Raw genomic sequence first — 25386 nt, 5'->3', positions numbered from 1 at the left:
TAGTTTCTATATATGGAGTTGTCGATCCGTATGTTGTTGTCGCGGAGCGTAGATTGCGTTTTAAACAGAGTTTGGATACTTCAAATAGTTTATTTAGTGCCTTTTTATAATTGTTTTTTCCTATTGATACTGCCTTTTGTTTCCTTTTAATTACTTTTTTTCCTTTTCCTTGTATGATCCATTTTGACACCATTGTGTGTTTATTGGGTAATTAAAGTTTCATTCATTCATTCATAGCTCTGTCCATTCATCTTGAAATTATCACACCCAAAACAGAATACTCGAAAATGTTGCACTTTGACTTGGAATGATCCTCATGGAAATATTTTTTCCCTAAAAATTTATCTGTTACCACCTTTGAAAGAAGATTCAACAGTCATTGTGTTGCAAGTGCAACACTTTGGTTTTGTCGTTTTTTTCCTAGCACCCCGATTTTAGCTTATTCCTAGAAAGTGGTAAGGGTCTAACCTCCGTGGTTTTTACGGAAAGTGTGGACCTTAGGCCGGATTGATGAATATGACTTTGCATTTTGGAAAGCTTCGTAGAACTCTTGCCTGGGGCCAAAAAGGGTGGTTTTTGCTTGTCCTTGAGACAGAGCCTATGGGGTGTGAAACGAAGTGGAGTTTTATAGCCTATGTCAGAGATAACTATCTGAAGTTATGCAATCAAGCTTTCGTTTCATCAAACCATGTTTCTGCTTTCGAGTGGAAGCTTCCGTTCTAGCAGGCAGGCACCGATTTCAAATTGAAGATGGACTAAAATCAACAAGTGTTAAATATATGCGGCAGTTACCCGGCCCCACAGCCAATATATCTTCTTTGAATGATAAATAGAAAAATTTACAGAAACAAAAGTGACATTTTCCCACGGGTCCGAAAGTGCTGCCATCTTGTTTCTACCCATTTCTGTTCGTGATTTCAGCTGAGTTAATCATTCGGTTTTTTTGCACTTGGGATTGCGGTAGAGAAATGGTATCAGATGTGCCACTTAAACTTTAAAAGTTCTCTCATTGCTAAAGAAGATAGAGTTTATCCTTTGCTCCAATCTAAGTGATGACGTTAGAAACTTGGCCTACGGCAAAAAAGTCAACTTTTGAACTGAGACAGATAGTTTTTTTTGACGGTAGTCGATAGCTCTTGATGAGCTGATCAAAGTATATGTCATCCATTGTTTGGTAAAAAAAATTCCTTCAGGATATATATCAGTTTGAAAGTTTAAAGGGGTTAATAACTTCAGTAGTAAGGTACACACTGAAACAAAAAATAGCCGATACCAATTGTGAGACATATAGGGGAATTTTAAGCAACAGTTGGCTGTTAGCTCAAAGGCTGTGTACCTAGTATTTATTTTTAAATCCTTACAGATTAACAACTTCAGCGTTTAATCGAAGCGAGGAAACAAAACCAAAGTCTTGATCTTGCAAAACTTTGATTGGCGAAGCCGAACACACGTTACCGCAACACCTCAAGTTGCCCATGCAACGTGGATCTAATTTAAAACCTCAATATGGAGCAATGTAAGACACTACCAGCAAATCTGACACTTAATAGTACCTCGAAATGCGAATTTGAAAATCATAGGCAGCACAATAGAGCTGCCTAGGGAAAGACATGTGGACACAATGTGCTTTTTTTCTTCTTTCTTTTTATATCAGGGCACTTCGTGTAGAAGCAGTTGCCGTAGAAACTTTGGAAGGGGCTCATTCGATTGGAAATTCCAATGTCTAGTGCACTTTTTAAAAGTCAAAAGTTATTGGAGGGCGACCAGCCCCCCCCTCCCATGCCATCATTTCCCCAAATACATCCAATCAAAATTTTGAGATGGACATTTGGCTCATCGTAGTTGAAAGGTCCAGTGATTATCTTTTTGAAGATGAGTCCCCCCACAGCCTTCAGGGCAAGGGTTGTAAGTTATGCCCAATCGGCATAAAAGTTTTTTATGGAAAAGGCAGTCGTATAAACTTCGGAGCGTTCTCATTGGATTGAAAATCAAAGTTCTACAGCCCTTTTTAAAAGCCAAAGTGATTAGAGGGCAACTAGCCCCCCCCCCCAGCATATTTTCCTAAAATGTATCCGATAGAAATTTTGAGATAGCCATTTGTTGAAAAACAGTTCAAAGGCCACATAACAAGGCCCGACCTTGTTGGTTTGGGGTTGATACGACCACCCAAAGTTTGGGGGCAAGGGTTGTATGTTATGCCGCGGGGACATGTAAGGTTTTTATGGATGGAGTGGTTGTGTGAACTTTAAAATATGCTCATTTGATTGAAAATTTTTAAGATCTAGTTCCCTTGTAAGAGTCAAAAGCGATGGAGGGTGACTAGCCCCCCCCCTGATCTTGTGATATAGCAATTTTGATTACAGCAGTCCAAAGAGCATACAACAATGCCTTCAGGATGGACATAACCATCCAGAGCCCAGGGTTGTAATTTATACCCTGGGGCATGTAAGGTTTTTTATGGAATAGGTGGTTGGATAAACTTCGGATTGGATGGTGCTCATCTGATTGGAAGTTGAAAGATTTAGTACTCTTTTTAAGAGTAAAAAGTGAATGGAAGGCAACCTACCCCTCCCCCCCCCCAAGCCTATCATTCCCAAAAACACATCCACTCAAAATTTCAAGAGAGCTATTTTGTTGAGCATTGTTTAAAGGTTTAGTCATTATGTCTTTGGGGATGTCAACCGCCCTACAGTCCTCAGGGCAATGGCTGTAAGTTAGGCAATTCGTTTATTGTTTACATACATTATATGTTATTGAGAAAGGTACGTATGTTTACAATTTACTTTATACATATAGTATCGGGAGCCTGGCGGCTTTGCCGCCGGGCTACGCGGCAGGCTTGTAAATAATGATTATCATTGTCGCTTGTCTCCTAACCGCACACAATGTGACCCTCTTCTTGATGTCATGGCGTCACCGTAGTCATGTAAGACGTTAAAAGAATAGATACTGTAACAAATATACATAATGAAGCCTAAAACAAAAAACTAAATTCAAATCAAGTCAAGTTTCAAATAAAAAGAAACTAACACAAAAATAGAGAGGCTACCTTTCAAACATTTATAGGTCTTGTGACTCTCCCTTGGTCTAGGCTGATAGGAAATATTTCATGTCGGATAAGTCTTTTTGGTTGAGCTAACCAAAAATATTCGAATTCCGGTAGCTTCATCTGGCCTCTGCTGATCAAAGATATATCATATCTGGTATCCCCTGTTGGTCTGGGTTAATTTTCAGCCATGTAGTTTTCAATTGATCAGAGAGCAGGAATTCCGTCATTTGGCTAAATTACTGGGTAGGCAAGCCAAGGCTTTTAATAATAGAAAAACTCATATTCTTAAACTTAACCTCTTCCCCCCTCCAGGCTGGGAAGCCCAGGTAACACAGAGTGAGGTTAGTTTTTGCTATTTTCAGAGCCAGTCTCCGATTCCCAACATGTCATCGGAATGCGACAGTTTGGACTTGGCTTGTTTCTGCAACCAGTCAAAGCTTGCCTCGTAATTTCAGTAAGTCAGTCAGCAGCATGGACTTGCCAGTCAAGACCTGGCTCCATTTCCCATGGAGTAAGCACTTTTTGAACTAAAATCGAATAGTTGTGGGTATCAAGTCATGGTTAATTGTAGAAAAAGCCAAGACAGATAGTCCAATTGAGTGAGAGGCAATTCTGTTATTAAACCCCCTTATTAGGATTGTATTGTATAAAAATGGATTGTATAAAAATGATGCAAGTTCATGTGTTAATAGATTGGGCCGCTTCTGCACTGGGCCATTCCTTGGACTTGTTTCCGCACCAGGTCATGACTTAGCTCGTTTCTACAAAAAGCCAGGATTTTGCTCATTGCTAGATTGAATCAGGATGTAGCGTATTTTATCACCAAGTCAGGACTTAGCTCGTCTTACAGTAAATCAGAACTAACCTCGTTTTTTGCACTGAATCACTACGTAGCTCAGAATGGGAGACGAGAGGTAGAGAGGGACTTCAAATGAGACCGACAATTTTCCAATTCTGGTATCTCCATTTAATCTGGCCTGATTTCAAATGATCCAGCTCCACATGCTCCAGTTGATTTTGGATGCTAGAATACATTCCAAGTCTGGTAATTCCTTTCGGTTGGGGCTGAGCGATATAATTCAATGTCTTGTAACTCATTTTGATCTGATCTTGTCAAATATTTTCAATATGCAAGAGTCTCTTTTGATATGGGTTGTTAGTTTCATGTTCTATAAGCTTAAAGCCGATAGTACAGCAAAAACCATTGATTTACGCCCTTTGCGTAAAAACGTCATGGTATGTAACCAAGTTCCATAGCCAATCACTCGAATGATAAAAAAACAAAACTCTTTAAGACTTAATTCATTTTGGTGAATCGAAGGCAGCAAACCCAGGGAAGGGTATCTACATCCCCATATCCTAAATTCATATAAAATGAAAAAAGATGCAACATTCCGAGGTTTTCTACTAAAATCCATCTTTAAAAATAGGCAATTTCCATAATTTTGAGCCATTGTCCTCAGAGCCGCTATGGTCATATCATCCCGAAACGCATTTATTGAACCTTACAAGTATTCTGAAAAGAAATGTTTTACTCAAAATATTTCTCCAATGCCATGGTGGGTGTATAGTGGCACTCGAAGGCTCAAGGGTCTTGGAGGTTTTAAAGCACAATACTTGCACAACACACATAAAACATTCCAACACTAAGCCTCGAACTTAATGTATATTGTTTGGATGAATAAATATATGTTGGAAATAAAGGTTTTATTTTGTCCTAAATTTATTAACAAAAAAAACTCTTTGTTTCTCTGACTTTATAAAGTACAAAGGTCTGTCCTGATTCACAGCAAGATTCTAAAGAAAAAAAATGCTCATGAACAAAATGAGGAATAAAAATCGTCTGAAATTTTAATGATTATCTGACAATTAAAATCTGGAAATTGAGGAAAAATGGTAAAATAGAAGGACTTATCTGACTATAACACACAACAGTAATATCAAAAGCCGGTGAAGATTACGATGGCTTACATGCTTGGGAAGAGAAAGATTAAGCCAGTTCTTCAAAAAGGACAACAAAATCTCTCTATTGAAGGAATTTAAACTTGCATGTACAAAGACAGAAAATGAGAAAAAAAACTAAAAGAGTCAAACTTTCTTTCAGCTAAACCTCAACTTTTAGGGTGTTCTTTAGATTTTTTCCTGAGAAAATAGTACAAAAACTATTTCTATTGCAATTTATTAGCGGTCAATCGAGTCTGCCATTTGAGAAATTCATGTAGAGCGATACACAGAGAGCCTATTTGTATACACACAGTACAGCAGTAAAAAAAACAAAAAAAAAAACAATATAAACTCTAGCCTAAATCTTTATTGACGAAATGTTTAGTTCATTAGATTTTGTGTTTATAAAAAAGGTCAGACTAATCAACCTGATCCCAGAAGAGAAGGCATAATCATACTTACCGTATGTATATATGGAAGTGTCAAAATACGTAGCTTATTAATAACATAGCCAGTATCAACAGCAAAATAATACTTGAGACTCTCAGTTGATATATATCTTCCAATTTCTCGATCCAACGCCTGCTTTCCCTAAAGGAAAATTTCAAATCTAAACTTAATATCAAATCTATAATACAAATACATACTATCTTTATAAGTGAGCAATAATTGTGTATGTATATTTGTATTTATTTATTTTTTCTCGAAAACGGCTGCATATGTTTTTGGGAAAATTGGTATTCTGGGATATTTTGGCCTAAAAAAAAACCATCTAGATAGGTCAGAAGTTTGAGAAAATTCGCTAAGAGCCTAAGAGGTTAGTCCTTGAAAAAGTTTCCAAGTTAAAAAAAAACACTTCTACAAATGTTTTTATTCTAAAAGACAAAAAAAAAAAAAAAATCATGTGCAGCATACGTCGGTTCAAAATCGCTAAAGTTATTATGAAAACTGCAAAATATTTATGGTGCCTGAGCAATAGTTTTAATGTTCTAGTTCAAACATGAAAACTAACTGGAAATTTTTTAATTAATTTGTTTTTTTCTTAGATAAAAGCAACTAGCTACGTGAAAAAAAACCCAGTGAACATAACCAGCTGTATAATGTTATTAGGAAGGCCTAAAAAGCGAAAATTTGCGTAGAAATTGTTCTTAGAAATTGGACTTGCTTGAATAATCAAATATCTTTGAGAATTAAAACGGTGATTCTCTGGAACCACCTGAACTATCAAACGTGATAAGACCAAGAGAACACCCCAAACAAATTAAATTCACAACGGGTGAGAATCAACAACCTGAACTATCAAATAAGACAAGACCCAAAAACCGAAAATTTACAAGTTTTATAAATGATAATTCGTTGGAAGAAAAAGAGGTTTTTGTCCAACCACCTGAACAATTGACAGAACTAAAACCTGGACTGTCATGTAAAACTAGATCAATAAGGGCAACTAAAATAAAGGGTATTGGCAAATACTACTACTCTACTACTAACAACTCACCGCAATACCAATCCACCTGAGGCCAGCACAGCTACGCACGCTCCTCCTCCATACCAATCTATTCAAAGCCTCCCTCTTTACACCAGCCCAGGAAGTTCCCATTTCCTTTAAATCTTTCTTTATGACATCCCCCAACCCTGGTCGAGGACGACCTGCTTTCCGTTTAGCCCTAGACGGTTGGCCGAAAAGGACAATCTTCGGAAATCTGTCATCCTTCATCTGCAGGACGTGCCCTACCCATCTTAACCTTTCTTTCATTATAGCGCTAGAAAGCGGGATTGAACCACACTTTTTTTTACAACCTATTGTTTGAAATACGGTCTTTCAGCCGGGTACACAGAACAATCCTTGGGCAATTTCTCTGGAAAACATCTAGTTAATCTTCATCCAGTTTTTGGAGCGTCCATGCTTCAGAGCCATCTTTAGCCAGTCTCATCACTGTACCGTCAAATATTCTAATTTTGGCTTGCAGAATTATCTTCCTACTCTTCCAAACTTTTTTTAAACTATGAGAAAAACACCGTAAGCCTTGATTATTCTACTTTTAACATCTTCACTGCTCCCACCATCTTTACTAATAATACTACCATGGTAAGGGAAGCTGCCCACCTGATCTATCTTTTCGTTACCCAACGTCACATTTTCATCTTCACTTATTTCTAGCCTTAGTGACCTGGTCTTCTTCTTATCATTAATTTTCAAACCTCTCTTAGCACCTTGAACTCACAAAACCTCTGAAAGTTAATTCATTTTGCTCACACTTTCATCTAGGATGCTTAAATCATCAGCATAATCTACCAGGAGAGTTTTTCCTCTCCATTTGATTCAGTGGTCTCCCATTGCCTTGCCTGTGCTCCTTAAGATAAAGTCCATCAAAATGATCCATATAAATGGGGATTGGACACAAACCTGCTTAACTCCTGATTTAATACAAAACCAGCAGCTAACTTCATTTCCTACCTTAACCGCAGCAGTGTTATTCTCGTAAATAGCACTAATCACTTTAACATATTTGTCTGATATACCATACAAGGATAAGACCTTTGTTAAAGCTATTCTATCAACATAATCGAAAGCTTTCTCATAATCTATAAAACTGAGGACACTTCTCAATTATTAACCTAAGAGTGAAAATTTTCTCAAAACATCCTCTAACTTTTCTAAAAACGTGTTGTTCTTCTCTCAGAACTTTGTCTACAGCATCTCTCAGTCTAAAAAGTATCATATTACTAAGTAATTTGCTACCTACAGAAACAAAACAAATTTCGTGATAATTACCACATTCATTCTCATCACCTTTCTTATACAATGGTTTAATTAAGATTTTCCTGAAATCGTTAGGTACTTCCCCTTTTTCAAATACCATATTCATGATCCTAAGAAACTTATTTCTAGCCTCAGAGACACAATATTTAAGAAACTCATTTACAACACTATGAGCACCTAGAGCCTAATTATTTTTTAATACTTTTAGTACTATGGCTAATTCTTTTCCACAAAACGAATTTCCTTCACATCCAAGGTATCACAAACTTTTCCATTTTCCTCTACATCTTTTCCTGCAAATCTATCTCGGTTAAGCAAATTCCCAAAATGTTCCACCCATCTCCCTTTAACTCTTTCCTTATCACCAATTTTGGCCCCACTCTTATCTCTAACTGGAACAAGTCTGAACTGACTACTCCCTCTCAATTATTAACATACCAGTACAATATTTTACTATTATGGCGTCTAGCTGCATCTTCCAGATCCTTGGCAATTTTATTGATGGCCTCCACTTCACATATCCTTAGTTCATATTTTGATCCTTTCTCCATTTTCTTTACATTCCTTTTGTTTTCATATACCCCTTTGCCTCTCTATTCAACATAATGCTTTTTCACTAATATTCCTAGCTGCAGTCTTAATTTTTCTCCCTAGAACACCATTAGCAACTTCAAAAATAGTTTTTCTAAAATTATTCCAATCGTCTTCCACACTGTCAAATTTTAAACTCTCAAGTTTAGCATTCAACTGTTCCTAGAAAGTTTCTCTCAAATTTGATCCTGGAGTCTACCAACATCAAAACTTCCCGGGAGGTAGTTACTCTTTCGAAATTTCAGCTTTAAATTGAACCTAGTCACTACTAGATGGTGATCTTAACTTTTAACATTAATAGCAGCACTCCTATATACCCTAGTATCTTATATCGATCCTCCCAGTCTTTGGTCCACTATGGCATAATCAATAAGGTTTGCTGTCTTACCAATACGTGAATACCATGTCAAATGACGGGTCATTTTATGACCAAATACCGTACTGGTTATAATTAGATTGTTATACCTATAAAATTGTAAAAGTCTGTAGCCATTACTGTTTTCTTTTCCAAGACCAAAATTTACCTAGGCTAGGATACCATCTATGCCTATTTCTACCAACCTGGGCGTTAAAATCTCCTAGTAAAAACACCATATTTCTACCTATGACCCTGTCTATTTGCTCCTGTAACTGTAAGTAACTGTGGAGATACTAGTGACTCACACTAGTATCTCCATCAGTCGGTTCAACAGAGGGATATACTACTATAACTGATACCCTGTACTTTTGAGTCATAAAATGAGAAATTCGTATTCAATTTTAATACCTTCCCAGCCTAAACAAGACTTAGCAGCTTCCTTATTCATCACGAGCCCTACTCCCTGTTTATGTACCCCATCCTTCCGGGCAGAGTAAACAAATTCTACATTACCTAATTTCATGCTTCCTACCCCTAGGATACGAGTTTCTGAAACTCCTAGTAAGTCCGGTTCGAATCGCCTGAACTCGTCAGTCAAAATGTCGATATGATGGTCATTTTTTAACGTTGTGACATTCCAGGTTCCAATTTTCATGTTTATTAAATCATTGAAATTATTTTAGCTTCAGGAAAAGCAATGATCCTGGATACCAGTGCAGAACAGGGATCAACATATCTTTTCAAGTCTACACCAAAGCACTTAAGCCGTGTTAGAACCAGACAGCAAGAAGTCCCCGGGACCTCCAGTATGAATGTAGGCTTTGTGCAATCCTTGGCCCGTCTAGGTCACAAAACAGTTTTCAGTACTTGCTGATGCTCTTCTATCAACAAGAGCCGAATTCCTGCGCTGACAGTCCCAAGCCTATTACCTCGAACTCATTATATATTTATGCCTACAAATATTATGCTACTATGGGGAGACAACCCATAGTAGATAAATTAGCTAGGAAGAGGTTTTTCAGCCCGAAAACACCCGTCAAAACAGACCAAGCCCAGAAGAATTATCTGTTTGCCCCTGGAGACACATAAAAACACAGTATTGGGAAACCTATTGTTCTTCATCTACAGTAGGTAGCCCAGCCATCATAACCTATCCTTCATTACAGTTTTAGAAAATCAAACCACCATCAAACCAAATCAAACCAGAAAATCAAAGGTGGATGAAACCACCTTTTTTTGCACAACTAATTGCCTGACATATGGTAACTCAAACAAGTACCTAAACTGTCCTTTGACAATTCCTCTGGAAAATATCTGACATATCTTCTTCAACTTTTGGAAACACCCATGTTTTGGAGCCATAATTGACCACTAGCATAACCATTGCTTCCAATATTGAACCATTGAAGAGTACAGTATTGTGAAGGTCTTTAAACGGACATAAAATTAATAGGCACTCTAAGCTTCTTCTTTTTTCATGAAAACTTTCAATTTACTAAGCAGCAGGAACATTTTTTTTGTTTACCTTTTAGTGCATTTGGAGATGAAAGTGTGCTTTAAAAAGTTCTTTAATGTCTATATTTACATTTTTTAGCTTCCACTGAATTTTGGTTTGCCAGATCTAAACCCTAATGAACAAAAAAAAAGAAAAAAAAAGCAAGGTTTGAGCCAACTACTTAAAATTGTCAAAATGACGTTATTTCATCTAAAATGAATAATTTCAAATTATATAATCGTCTTTTTGAAACACATTAAATTTAGCTTTGTATGTTCACCAATTTTGGTGGGTTTAGGAGTTTTTAGCTTCGAGGTTATATTGGGTTGAATCTGATTGACATCATATAATTTGGCCATTTGATGCAATAGATACCTCTGCATTTGCAAATTTATTTGGTGTTGTGCCTTCTGCATAAAAAACGTACTGAAAGGTATTACTAAAAGTACTGTTGTGTTATATGTGTACAGGTTTGAAAACTCCAACATAACTCAAAACTAAAATACAAAGAAGAAGTATCTGTTTAAGGCTAAAATCACCATAGACCCAAGCATAACTTATGTTATAAATTGAAGTTCCATGTCCTCTTGGGTGAACAAAAATGTTGGAAAGGCACAGTGGTAAACACCTTATTTATCCAAACGTATACTAAACTAAAGAATGCTCATCTGGCAAAAGAGTGTAGCATAATATGATTAACAAATTATTAGAAAAGCATAGTGCACAACTTAAAACATATGCAATACTTAGATGGTTACCTGACCCACAATTACTTCACCAAATTGCATTGCCATTGATGCAGCAGCTGGCTGAAACAGTGGATTTGGTACATTGATGCTTGCAACATCAGAAGGAGCTGTAGGGTAATATGCTGCTGATTGATTTTGAGGCACTTGTGGTACAAATGTTGGTTGATGGGGGTCAATTGATGCTGGTTGTACTGGAACGCCTGAAGTAAAGCAAGAGGTATAAAAGACAGAAAAATGTGGAACTCCTGAATTAAACTAAATAGCATAATAGGTATATGATACTTCTATAGAAGGGATATTTAGTTTTTGTTTTTTTAGTTCTTGTCATAAATGGCTAGTAGAAGTGCTTTTCCCTGTCCAGGACAAACATACAAACCACCAGAGCTCTAAATTTGACATTGATTTATGACATCAGTGGTCAAAAAATCCTTAGAAAAGATGAAAGGAGGCCAGAAAAAAAGACTAGAGTTATTGATGTTAGGGAAGGGGCAAAAAATCTAGTAAGTAAGTAAGTAAGTAATTGAAATATTTATTACCCGTATTTTTCAAATGGAACAAAACGGAGTACAGTGAAACAAAAAAAAAAAAAAAAAAAAAAAAAAAAAAAAAAAAGGAGAGAAATTTAAAACACAACATGGAAAAATACATAATCAAGAACTGTAGAAATGTTTAAACCAGGGGTGGTTCCATTTTGCCTGGATATTAGAAATCAACCGGTTTACTGTGATACTGGGGTCTGCAATCCTGTGTTTATCAATCATATAAGTATTTCTCGTCCACAAGGGGCATCGCAGCAGGAACTTCGCGAACCTAAAATAAAGGGACCGGAGCTTGCGTTTTTGGGTGTCAGTTAATAAATTCCAAAATGGCGCGATATATAGAATATGCGGCAGTGCGACAGCGTTATACATATTCGCGAGATACTTTCGGCATAAGAGGAGTCTGCTGGCGACGATAGACCCATACGCGGTGCGGAGTTTTTTCTCGACGTGTTTGACGAGCAGTAGACGAGTTTCATTAAGGTTACAGCCTATGGGTAAACCCAGATACACGACGTGAGATGAAACGGTAATTGACTCGCTACCCAGTAGGAGGTGTTCAGGCTGAGAAGGACTATCGTTGAAAAAAAGAACTACAGATTTAGAAGTATTGAAAGCCAGGCCGATTTTTCGGTATTCATCACGCAGGATCGAGAAATTCGATTGCAGACCACTAATAGACCGACTTAGATTTAATAGATCATCCGAACCCTGGCGGACACCTTTCTTTACTGGAACAACCACTGATGTGATGCGGTTACCTATTTTTATACGCGCTTTTAAACGGCAATACATATCGTACAGTACGCTAGTGACACGGAGGTTTACACCTTGCTGGTAAGCGGCTAAAAGGGCCTGAGTGTGAATCGACAAATCAAACGCTCTACTCACATCAGAAGCACAAATCACTATAGGGTCACCAGATTCGTGAGAATCTGCTAGAATAGCGGCAAGACTAAAGAGAGCGTGAGCACAACCCAGACCCGGTCGGAAACCGAACTGGTGGTCAGACATTCGGCACGAATATTGAATTTCTTTTGAGACTAAGATCTCTAGAACTTTACAGAGCACTGGAGCAACAGTGATTGGCCTGTACAAAGAGCATTGGTCTGTTGGTTTCCCTTTTTTAAGGATGGACGAGAGCAAACCGACACAAAAAGAGCAGGCACTATACTAGTGGTGAAAATAATCTGGAATAGCAGCGTCAGATATTCAATAAGCATAGTAGTACCGTGTAGCAGATTTAGCGCGCACAGTTCGTCTACACCACGGGAGTGTTTCTTCTTCAGCTTTAAAATAGCTTCATGTACGCTTCCGTAAGTAACGACAAAATCAGGGACACAGTGGCTGGATAATACCGATGCTAGCCGGTTTTCGAAGGGATTAGACATATTTGGGTCGGGGGCACTGATTTCGTTGGAAAAGTACGATTCCCAATCTTTTTCGCAAATCGAATCATGGGGTTTTCCGGTGACCGGTTCGCTCAACCGGGCTTTCCAGATTAGTTTTGGGTCACTTACGATTCTAGAGGAGTACTCTTCTTTTAATTTGGTACGATGAGCTTTCAGTTGCTTGTCAAATTTTCGTTTAGTCCATAAAGTTAACAGGGACCGGTTAACAGGGACCGGTTAACAGGACCGGATTTGGACCTATCACAATCTTGCCAGATTCTAAACTAAAACTTAGCATCGTTGCAACACTTAACTAGGGCCGGATTTTGCGAGAATTTGTGAATTTCAGTTTTCATTTTAACCTTTCTGGTAGGAACTGCTTTTTTTCAGCTACGAGAAGCGAGTGAGTAATCTCGGCACAAAATATATTGATGAGTACTCTTGCATCCGCGGGATCAAAATTCGAATTCACTTGGAGTAAATGGAAGGGGATTCGTATCTTTACAAGAAGTGAGTTCAGCACCTGATGATACAAAGTTGTATTAATTTTATCCCATTCACTTACTACTTTCCACTTGTCATTCTTGGGTTGACGCAGAGCTGGTTTAATGCTTAGAGATGCTAGCAGGGGTAAGTGATCAGCGAAGACAGCGTCTTTTAGAACAGTTACACTTCCGTTAATATTCTTAGAGCAGGCCGTATAGTCAATGTTTGAAACGGACCCAGAATTATGAACGAAGGAGTTATCACTGTCTTTTGGGAGGATGATAAGTTTGTCATCAAAGATGCCGTTTAGAAGCTGACTACGGGCACACTTGCTGTCAAGAAGGTTGCAGTTAAAGTCCCCCATGACTACGCAATGCAAATCTTTCTGGGTCACGGACTTCAGGCACTTCGCTAGTTCACGAAATGCGTTCATAAACTTTCGCTCCGATTTGTCATCATGGTAATTTGTAGGAACATACACGTTGAAGAATGCGATACTGCCGGAAGATATAGCCAAGAAGTGATCATGCGTAAACAACACCTTACTTTCAATATACGGGTGGCAAAAAATTGCCAAGCCACCGGAGGGGCGTCAAAAAGACCTAACTTTTGCCGGCTCGAAGTAAAAAGTAAGTTCTTGCGAGAACTTTAGGAGAGAAATATTGTGAGGAGAGAGCATATGTTCTTGTATAAACATAATGTCACAGTCTGCAGAATATTTTTGAATTATGGCGAGTTTGTTGGGGACTCCTCCGTTCATGTTCCATGACGCAATTTTGACACGGGCTGGGCTATTAGACATTGGGCCGCTTCAGCTCACTGACGATTTTTATTATTGTGGGGCACTTGAAGGAATGGCAAGCGTGGCGTTTTGATTTGCAGAGGGCGCATTCTATAGGGTTTCCACAGAACTGGTTGGTGCTAGAGCCATGACCTCCTTCTCCGCATCGAGAGCAAATTTGCTGGCTAGAGCAATTAGCAGAAAAATGACCAAAATTCTGGCAGTTAAAACAGCGCTATGGGAGAAAGATAAATTCCTTGATGAGGTACCGCTCCAAGTCAATTTTAGGAGGGTTTTTCATGGCGTGGTTCAGATACTGGCGGGATGAGAAGTATAATTTGAAGGATCTGGTTTTGCCACATTGATCAGCTTTTTCACAATTCGGTATAATTCTCTTAAGCGCGTCACCATTAATATGAGCTGGGACAAACTTGATCATACTGATGAAAGTGGGAGTTTTAACGCTTGCCAGTGTTTCAGGCGATTTTTTGTTAATAGATGTTGCTAGTACTGCTGCTTTAGATTTGTTCTTAGTTACGAGGCGCCATTCGTACTTCCCTCAGCGCAGTTCAAAATCGTCATCATTCAAAGCATCACCACAAATATTCGACAGGAAGTTTTTCCTTTCTTCTGTGGTAGCAACGGTAGGAGGAGGCTTTTTCAAGACTACTGAGTAAGACGGAGGAGAAGGAGTAGACTTATTAGTTTGAGCAGCAACAGGGTTGCCTTCAGGCCATGGCAATGGTTTTTGGTTCAAACAGTCAAGAAGGCCATTGAACTTTCGATTCATCTCGTTGACAGTGGACACTGCACAAGCAGCGATCTCTTCATTGCAGGCCGGAACTTCTTGGGGCTCAAAAATAACGAACTCAGGAAGCTGTCTCTTTTCTTTGGCACAGCGAGCGAACATCTTCGCAATGTACATCAAGTTATCCTCGTCCTTTACGTGTTTTATTACACGATCCCCTAATTCCGACTTGCGATAGATAATCTCTTTTGCTTCTAAAATCGCTTCACGGCTGAAAAACTCGAGTCCTCGCCTAGTAAAAACATTTGTTTTTACACCTGCTATCATAGCTCTTGAGAATCCAGCACTGCACTCTGCACTAGGTTATCACCCATCTTCGCAATGTCAATAATAAGCGAGGGAAGCGTAGTTTCTTGCTACCCGATCCCCGGAATTTAAGGAAGAAACCACTCCCGGCAGGTACAACGGCCCTTGCGACAAGAAAACTCCCCTCTTCTGCTCGCTTATTATTGCGTAATACGGGGCTTCTACCGTTACAAAAGTTAACAACTCTCTCTCTTTATTTACTCTTTTCTCTCTTTTTCCATCAGAAATATTGATCAATCAAAGTTCTAATTAATTCCTTTTTTATCTTTTTATCCAGCAATGGAATTGGAGTAAACCAGTCAGACAAGTTTTAATTAAAACCAATCTTTTGCCAATTTTTTCAAAATCCTACTAGCTTCACTGGGATTAAAATTTAATATCCATAAGATCACTGAGAAAGCTTACTCGTTTGATTTCGTTCATAAATATCCGGTTTTGAGATAGATGTATTCACCTTGAACTCTAAATTGAACTCTAAATTGAAGTGGGCACATAGTCTCCTGTCCCCTCTCCTCTTGACACCACAGGCTGTATACTTTTATTGTTCAATAGACCTATATCAGGACATGAAAGTCCAAATTGAAACAAAGCAAAACCCAAGACTCTCTAAACAGAAAACCACACAAAGGGATTGAAGACAAAGCAAGACTTAACAACTTGCAAGATAAGCTAAAAAGGAGCAACAGTTGATTATTTTTTTTATTTAAGAATTAACGACGCTTCTTGACTACTAAGGTCTCTGCGTCGGCCCTGCAGTGCATTCCTGCAGCGTGATTTGATCTCTGGGTCCCGTATTACCAAGCTAAGGTCAAATCCACTGCGCCACCACAGGACAGCAACAGTTAATGCAAATGGAAGTGTAAATGTTTGAATATGCCACAGAACAAAGAATAAGGCTCAGCTTACTGATGAGTAAGTTGAGCTTACTGGGTACTGAGTCAGCTTGCTGAGGGTAAAACAACCCAGAAAATAGTTTACTTAAAATCACTTCCAGTAGGCCATCTAAATTCATTCAACCAATCATAAGAAGTGAGTTTAATGCCACCAAACCAAAGGTATCACCTTTAGAATGGAGGAGGGTAGAAACAAATCTCTAATCCCCCTTGATTCATAAGAATGATTTTGAAATGCATCTGTAATATTGGTGGTAAGGGATGATAGTACCTCTTTTATTACAGATCTTTTTATATGCTACATAAAAGATTACATTTACATACCTACCAACACAAAGGTGGATGGATACAGGGGGGAGGAGGATTATGAGCACTGCCAAAAAAAAATCTTGGGAGGTAAGGCATTTAAATGTTAACAAGATCATTGTTTTCTCCAAGATTTAAATGGGAATATTTTTCATTTTCCTATATACATTACTTAAGGTCTTCTTGTTTTCTATGCAGCATTGCACCCCATATATCACTAAAAATCACTAAAAAAAAGTTTTAAAACTGTTCTTGAAAACCACTGAAATGATGAAGCTATAAAAAAATTTTATGTTTCAGGTCTACCCTGCTAATGCACATTCAGAGGGGTCCATTTTACAAAAAGTAATTGTCATTCTCAAAACATTATTTTATGAACACTAAACTTAAACATAAAAACTGGGGTTGAAATAGGAAGTAGTAGCCCCCTTCACAATTAAGAGGACATTGGATTGAGCAGCTTGTAGTAACAAACTGTAAATAAAATGACCCTTATTAATGAAAACAATAACTAAAAAATTAAGTTCTGATAATACCATAAGCAACATAACCCACAAACCCACTTGATGCATCCCTGGGAGGTTACCAGAGTTTCCATTGGCTTTCCCAGGCCACAGCTGATGATTGCAAGTCTGAAAAATGGTGAAGGTTGGTCAACAGGACAATAGCCTCTAACCATGAAAAACAAATAATTATGAAAACAGCATTGAATGGCATTGGATATCTAACTAACTTACTAATACCAAATACTACATGTCTCCAGACCATATTTTTAACTACAAAAAGAATCTTTCCAAATTGGATTTTGGAATAGATGAATGTTAAACCATGACACAAAGCCTGGCCAAATAAACAGTGTCATGAAGACACTTGAGGACTACCATATTGATAGAGCAGCACTATCAAAAACAAGAAATTGGGCTCCAATTTGTGAAAGCTACCATATATTGTTTTCAGAAATACTATTGTTTTTCAAATACTTTACCTTTGATACGAAAATTTTGTGTGTGTGTGTGCTTTGGCAATGTACAAGAAAATATCACCTTTAGATTTAGAGCAAACTCAGACATGGCTCCATGCCCTGCTTTTGGATATGAAATAAGGTATTTTTTTTTACGAAAAAAAATTATTCTATGATTAACACTTGATTTAATTTTTATTTAAAAGTTATATAAAAAAGAAAATTGAAATTATTTCACAGTTCACTGGTCGACAGTGAGCTGAAATCCCTTGTTTTCTGCTAAATGTTGCATACTGTAGTCCATTTGGGCTTATATTTCTGACATTAGTGTTTAAGTTTTGTCATCTCGTCAACTTACTATTAATGAAAACAAAAACAAAAAAATGAAGTTCTGATAATACCATAAGCAACATAACCCACAAATCCACTTGATGCATCCCTGGGAGATTACCAGAGTTTCCATTGGCTTTCCCAGGCCACACCTGATGATTGCAAGTCTGAAAAATGGTGAAGGTTGGTCAACAGGATAATAGCCTGTAACCATGGAAAACAAATTATTATGAAAACAGCATTGGATGGCCTTGGATATCTAACTAACTTACTGATACCAAATACTACATGTCTCCAGACCATTTTTTAACTATAAAAGAATCTTTCCAAATTGGATTTTGGAATAGATGAATGTTAAACCATGACACAAAGCCTGGCCAAATAAACAGTGTCATGAAGACACTCGAGGACTACCATATTGACAGAGCAGCACTATCAAAAACAAGAAATTGGGCTCCAATTTGTGAAAGCTACCATATATTGTTTTCTGGAAATGCAAGGCTGGCAACTGCTAGAGCAGCACCATTGTCTAACTGAAGGACCAGTTACTAGACTTGACTTAAGTCTCCTGCTGGGTACTGCTTGGCGTCGAGAGTGACGTCAGCCTCCTCCACCCACTTTGGTCCATGGCGAGTATTTGCTCTTTGCCCTGTCTGATGTTTGCCATCGTCACTCGGACAGGCTGTTGGACCAACGTTTCTTCAGTTGACCACGAGGTCGCGTCCAACCAACTTTGATAGGGTCAAAGTCATATAATCATCTTTGCGGGTAGATGTGGTGGCATTTGAAGCAGATGCCCGAACCATCGTAAGGTTCGCTCGGCTGCTTGAGTCGAAAACCAAGACTGCTCTGTGAGCTGCAGAAGCTTTTGATTGCTGACGATGTCGGACCATCATAGGCCCTCAATCCTCCTCAGGCTCTTTGCATGAAATACGTCTATTTTCTTGAGGGTTGCAGCTTATGCTTGCCATGTCTCATCTCTGTAAAGCACCACAGAGCCGACTAGAGCATTGAAGATCCGCAGTTTCGTTTTGCAACTGACATTTGGTTTTCGCCAGAGGTGACGATTCAATCTACCCATGACAGAAGACGCTTTAGATAATCTCGCCAGCAGCTTGGGGAGAAGTGAGCCATTTGAAGAAATTACGGAGCCCAGGTAGGTGAAGTCTTTAACAACCTCAATGCTAGTGGTGCTGTCCAGGTTAACTGGAGAGTTAACAGCAGGAGAAGACGGGTCTATGGCCATAATTTTAGTTTTATTCCAGTTTATATGCAGTCCTACTTTGGCAGCCTCTTCTTGCAGAATTCGGAGCGCTTCCAGCAGCTGCTCCATGGAGTCTGCCAGAATGGCCAAGTCATTGGCAAAATCAACATCTGTGATGGTATGATCTCCAAATTTGAGCCCAAAGCTGAGACGTGAAGTGGTTTTTCTCATAACGTAATCTATGATGACACTGAAGAGCTCTGGGGCCACTGCACATCCTTGGCGCACCCCTGTTGTGATTTGAAAGAACGGGCTGCGCCGACCATTTACTTGTACACAGCTCTCCGTCCCATGGTGCAGCGCCTTGAGAAGTCTGCAATATTTCTCGGGTAGGCCAATCAACTCTAGAATCCGCCAAAGAGCTTTTTGATCGACTGAGTCAAATGGAGCACGCAAGTCAACAAAGGCAATAAATACTTTCTGTTGGAACTCTGTGGTCTTCTCTACTATTTGTCAAATCGTGAAAATCTGCTCGATGGTTGAATGATCCGACATAAAACCAGCTTGCTCTGGTCACCAGATTTTTCAAATGATGCTCCAGCATCAATCCAGCAGGACCATTGTAAACAGTTTGCCAGGGACTGACAGTAGGGTTATTCCCCGGTAGTTGGAGCAGTCGCTTCTTGAGCCTTTTCTCTTCCGTAAGGGGATGATGACACCCTTCCGCAAATCCTCGGGAATTATCTCTGTTTGCCAGATTGTAGAGAACAGGGCGTGTAGAAACAGGAGCATTGCAAGACCTCCATATTTTAGCAGCTCATGCCCAATTTCTGAGGGGCTGAAAGTTTCATCTGGAGGAACATCAGTTCCAGGTCTTTGACTGCAAGGTTGGCTGGGATTATCATTAGGAGGAGCAGCCGGACCAGTATTGTTGAGGAGCAAACAGAAGTGGTCCTTCCACCACTCAAGACAAGAACCTTTGTCAGAAAGAAGTGCACCATCCCTGGACAGGACAGGACTCAAGGTGGGAGTTTTATTTTCAGTGAGATCTTGGATATGCTTGAATAGGCTGCCCATGTCTTTCTTTTTTGCAGCTAGCTCAATTTCATTGGCTTTCCTTGCAACAAAATGGGTTCTATCCAGGTGAATGAGTCTGTTCTGCACTCCATTGAGCCTTTGATATGTGGTCATGTCCCCAAGAAGTCTTGCCTTCCGCCTTTGATCTATGACTTGCAGTGTTTCATTAGTTAGCCATGATTTCTTTGGATAACTCCTCTTGCTGAGCACTAGTTGTGCTGCTTCGCTTGTCTGCAATTTAAAATGCTTCCAGAGATCTTTGCTGCTATTAAGTGAGGCAAGGGCCTTGAAGTGATTTGGTATCTTGATACTGTACTTCTGGTGAGTATCTGGTTCCTTTAGTTTCCCAATATCCGCAGCAACGGCTTTAATTTCTAATTGTTGTGCATGGAGGCGAAGCCAAAGATCAGCGCACATAAGCCTATGGTCTGCGTTTCCAAGCTCTGCTGATGTAAGTTCTGCAGTTCTTCACCAATGATCTCCAGTGTTTGGAAATAATGACGTAGTCAATCATCTTCTTTGTACAACCATCACTACTATACCACATGTACTGATGAATAGTTTTGCGTTGGAAGTAGGTGTTTGCAATGTAAAGGTCATGAGATTGGCACAGTTCAAGTAAGCAGAGCCCATTGTCGTTAAGTGGGTTGGGGGATACAGGACCAACTGTGCCATGCCATACACCCATATCATTGTGCACTGTCGCATTAAAGTCGCCAAGGATAGCAGTTATAACATGGGGGGGGGGGGGGGGGTACTGTTGCAAGGCATCTGGACAAAGAAGAGTAGAAATCCTCCTTAATTGCATCATCAAAATCATTGGTCGGGGCATAGCATATGATGACAGTCATCTTGCCATGCTTGTGTCAAAAGTGGGCCTTCATTAATCTGTCAGATGCAGCTTTGTGTAAAAGTAAGGCCTTTCTTGTAAGGCTATTTAGTGCAAGGCCAACACCATTCCTTCTTGAGCTTCCTCCAAACCAGAGCAATGAGTCACTGTTACCTATTTGCTCTTCTCTGCTTCCGGTAAGACGTGTTTCTGTAAGACCTGCAATTGACACTTTGTTCTTGCAAAGTTCTTCAGAGAGTAGATTCTTTGATGCAGGTGCATTCAGAGTCAAGACATTCCAGGTGGCTATTTGCAGCCCCTTTTGGTCCATAAGGTTTAGTCTGTCAGTCTTTCTGATGTCATCAGCATGTCCATTGACATGCAATGGTCAAGATCTTAAAAGGGAATCCGGGTCCAAGGCTATATTGTCACTTTTTGTAGCACTTAAATTTCAGGTGGAGGGTTGCTAGCCCAACCGACCCTAGGCCTGGAATCTGATTAGAATTAGGTTAAACCTAGGTACCAAGATCCCCGGGGTGGGCTCCACCCACCATATGAGGTTACGGCCGTCCTGGTCAGAGTGTTTAGTTAGGGGAGAAACCCCATATCCAGAGGCACGTGGTCAGCAGACAGAGTCTGCCTCATTCTGGTTAGTAGACTCTGACAAATAAAAAAGAATTGTCCACAGTTACTGACTTGCTCAGCCCACTGAGCAACTGACAGATATTTCAAATCATTTGTCCCACATTTTACCCATCCTTTTAATAATATTGACATGACTAATATTTAATGTTTGATTAATATAATGTGTTTAAATTTTTCTGTGAGTGTTTTTGAAGGTATAAATTATTTTTGTCATGACATGCTAATGCTAGCTCCTGCTATTGTAGTGAATAAATATATTCTATTATATTCTATTTATAAGTAAGAGAGCTTGGAAATCCCTTTCAAACTAGGAAACTGTCAGTGAATTCATTGTGCAAGCAAGATCTGTAAATGTGCAAGTGTAAGTGACTGTCATTGTGGTGTGTGCCCCTATCAGCAAATAGAGTGAACAAGAGAAGGATTTCTTCTACCAATTATTGAATAGTTTACAATATATTTATTCACTAAGATAGCTGTAGCTAACATGAGCAAGTCAATGTCTAAAAAAAGACAAAACAAAATAAGGACTAAGAAAGGTTAAAGGTCAAGAGACTAAAATGAGTCATAAACAGAATCTTTATACATAGATTGTAGAGAATTGTTTTTATCTGTTGGAGTCTAGTGTCTCACTCTCAGGGTCAGGTAATAAACCATGATGAGTTGGAGTCAAACAATTTAGTCCAAATTGATATGTCAACTTATGTCTATGACCATCCAATGATTTCAAGTTTAGATGTTTCAGTGTCTAATAATATATTGAGTAGTTGTGTTAAAATATAATTTTTACAGCTCCTTTTTGTACAATCTCAAGTCTATCTGATTGATCTTTTGTTAGGCCTGGATGCCAAGCTAGGCAGGCATATTCATGAGAAGGTCTGACATAATTTCATTATACTGATATTAAGACTTCAGTTGGGATACCAAATCTCTTAAGGTCAGAAAAAGAATGTAAAAATGAGCAACCGTTTTTAGTCAGATAGTCAACATGCAAGTTCTATATTAAATCTATGTCCAAAAAGTATTCCAAGTATTTCAACTATTTTCTTTGTTGGCAGTAGGGAATTATATGAAGAGCAGCAGTCAACCTTTAAGAAGGAAAAAGTCATAGAAGAGCTTTTAGTCTCACTTTCAGCTTTACCTGTCTTAATTCTGCTTTTAAATCACTAGAATTCTTGTCATGTCATTGTTGTTAAAATATGGTTGTGAACAATAATAAATTAAAGTGTCCCTAATTTAGTCCCTTGTGGCAAACCACAAAAAAATATCCAAAAATCCAGATGGCTTCACAATCAGGGAGTTGGACATGCTGAGATCTCTTAACAAGAAAACTATCAAGCATACATATAACAGATGGATGGGAACCAATAACCTTAGCTTCTTCCACTTCTGCATTATGTTCAAGGCTGTCAAAAGCCTCAACTATGCCAGAAAATAACATAATAACATACACCCCATCTTTTTCTAAATGTTTAAGAATGGTGTCCAACATTGTAATTCAATAATGAACAGTACTTATCTAGGTTTAAATCTAAATTGTTGGGAATGTATCTTATCTTTTAGGTTCTCAAATAAACAACACTTGGGAATTGGAGTAACATGCATCTTTTTTTTTCTTTTTTTTTAACTTGGAAAAATGCCATCAATAAAATATTGGTTAAAAACTGTTGTTAAAGGAGTAGATAAAAGATTAACACATTTAATAATTAATTTAATTGGCATCTCATCTAGCCAACTCAAATTATGAGAATAGCAACTAAAATAATCTCTTAGATAAGGGTATTTGAAACTGAGTCATCTGGTGATAAAATGTTAGTTACAGAAGAATTATGCAAACTAATGCAAATATATATACATATATATATATATATATATATATATATATATATATATATATATATATATATATATATATATATATATATATATATATATATATATATATATATATATATATATATATATATATATATATACAGAAGAATTATGCAAACAAATGCAAATATATATATATATACATATATATATATATATATATATATATATATATATATATATATATATATATATATAACATATAGAGGTAAATGAACTTGTTGGCATTGCTCGTACTCGTGAATTGGGATCCATGACTGAGGAGTTAGCCTAGTTGTATTTGATGGATGTAATACTTACTCTAAACAAAGAATGATGCCTTATGGCATTTGGATATAGTGGTGGTGTTGGTATTATTTGTTGATCACCAAGGTAAATGTATCACAATTCATATTATTGACATACCAATAAAGTGAACATACCATTTGATACCTTTTTTATGCTCTTTACAAATATAATAATCACTTCTATCACAAATTTAGATTTAAGCACTTTTTGAGCTCTTAAAAATGACAAATTCTCAATTAAAGTATGAGTTATCAGTGGTTTTTGAGAAAATAATACTATGTTTTCTTAGTTGTTTTCAAAAAAATATTGTCTCATTGTCAAAATTATTTATAGTTAGGTTAGTTCAAAAAGTGCTTAAATTTGAATTTGCAATACAAGCAATTATTATATTCATAAAGAGCATAAAAGAAGGCATCAAGTGGTATGTTCACTTTATTGCCAAGTCAATAATATGAACTGTGATATGTTTACTGATCATTAATAAAAAGAGTTCTCAATTACAAAAATACACCAAATAAACAAGGTTTTGAAGTTTTATGGTTGTGATGCAGGCCTAAGAAGTTACCTAAGGAAGTGACATTACTGGAAATATACCTTGTTGACTATCTAGAATGTGGCCCTTATGGCTTACTTTCAGCATTGCACTGGCAATGTATAATCCTTGTATCCTAATGCTGGTATCATAATGTGTGGCAACTTTAAAAATTTGGATCCCAAATGGCTAAGCAATTTTCTGTCACTTAAGCAGGTTGAACTATTCTATAAGTTTAAAAAATCCTTTACAAATAAACACCCAAGTGGCATCTAACTAATCTAACCCAACCCTAGTTGCCCTAAATTATCATAGCCTACTTGCCCATTAATATGTTTTGATAGGTGGCATTGATGGTGTCTAACTATGAATTTAGATTACTTAAAAACAGAAAAAACAGATGAATTCATGTTCATTTTTCAGAATTTTGCTGAAAATTTGGTAAAATTCTAGTTGATTGACTTTTGGCTATCTTGGAAAGGGGTTAGGTTAGGAAAATGAAACTTTCAGGGATGGGTCTAAAGGCTAAAGTAGGCTATGTCCCAGGAAGGTATTTTGAGGTACCCACCTCCACTCCTTCTCCCTCTAGAGGGCCCTGAAATTTGCCTACATGACATGTCTATACCTATTGAAACTTTGACAAAACAACATTTTACCATAATTTTCAGTTACCAGTTGCATTTAGTTCTGAAAAATGCAATTCCTGTTAGCCTATTTGAGTAGAATTCTGAGCCATATCCATGTTTTTGTTTCAAAATTTAGGAAATGTATTTGCATATCTTTAAAACCTTATAAATTGGGATCCAGAACTGGGGGGATGCCACAAATGGTGCTTCCATGCCTTATTTTTACTGTTGTTGAGTGGAAGGGGCCACAATAATTCGTTTTGACCCAAGCACCAATAGCCTTTAGAAAAACCTTGAGAACAAGCAACAGACAAAAATAAAAAATACCTTGTGAGTATTCAGGGTGGATCATTGGTTCAAAACCCGGGTACTGTTCTTGACCAAAACCCTGATGAGGCATAGAATACATTTGTTCTGGTGGATACATGTAGCTCGTAGTATCTTCAGGACCTGGTCTATTTCTCTTAGGCTTTCTTGAAGCCCGATTCATTTTTCTTTTTTACTATCCTTCTGCCCAAAATTTTGAAAGTGTTTACGATTCTTCCCCAAATGTTGAAGACAG

At 38.0% G+C, this 25386-nt stretch overlaps 1 protein-coding gene across 1 annotated transcript in view; it reads right to left on the bottom strand.

Annotated features, from left to right (window-relative positions):
• LOC136027256 (protein YIF1A-like) overlaps nt 1–25386 on the bottom strand; it is a 47856-nt gene extending 22470 nt beyond the window's left edge. Inside the window, exons 1-3 of the mRNA XM_065704329.1 lie at nt 25152–25386; nt 10960–11150; nt 5456–5584 (exon numbers count right to left, since the gene is read on the bottom strand). Coding sequence (XP_065560401.1) covers nt 5456–5584; nt 10960–11150; nt 25152–25314 — 483 coding nt within the window. The 5' untranslated portion in view covers nt 25315–25386. The remainder of the gene's footprint in view (nt 1–5455; nt 5585–10959; nt 11151–25151) is intronic.

Source organism: Artemia franciscana, chromosome 5, assembly GCF_032884065.1.
Source record: "Artemia franciscana chromosome 5, ASM3288406v1, whole genome shotgun sequence".
In the NCBI taxonomy this organism is placed as follows: Eukaryota; Metazoa; Arthropoda; class Branchiopoda; order Anostraca; family Artemiidae; genus Artemia; species Artemia franciscana.
Note: the sequence above shows the minus strand (reverse complement) of the source record. Positions and strands in the feature narration are given on the sequence as shown.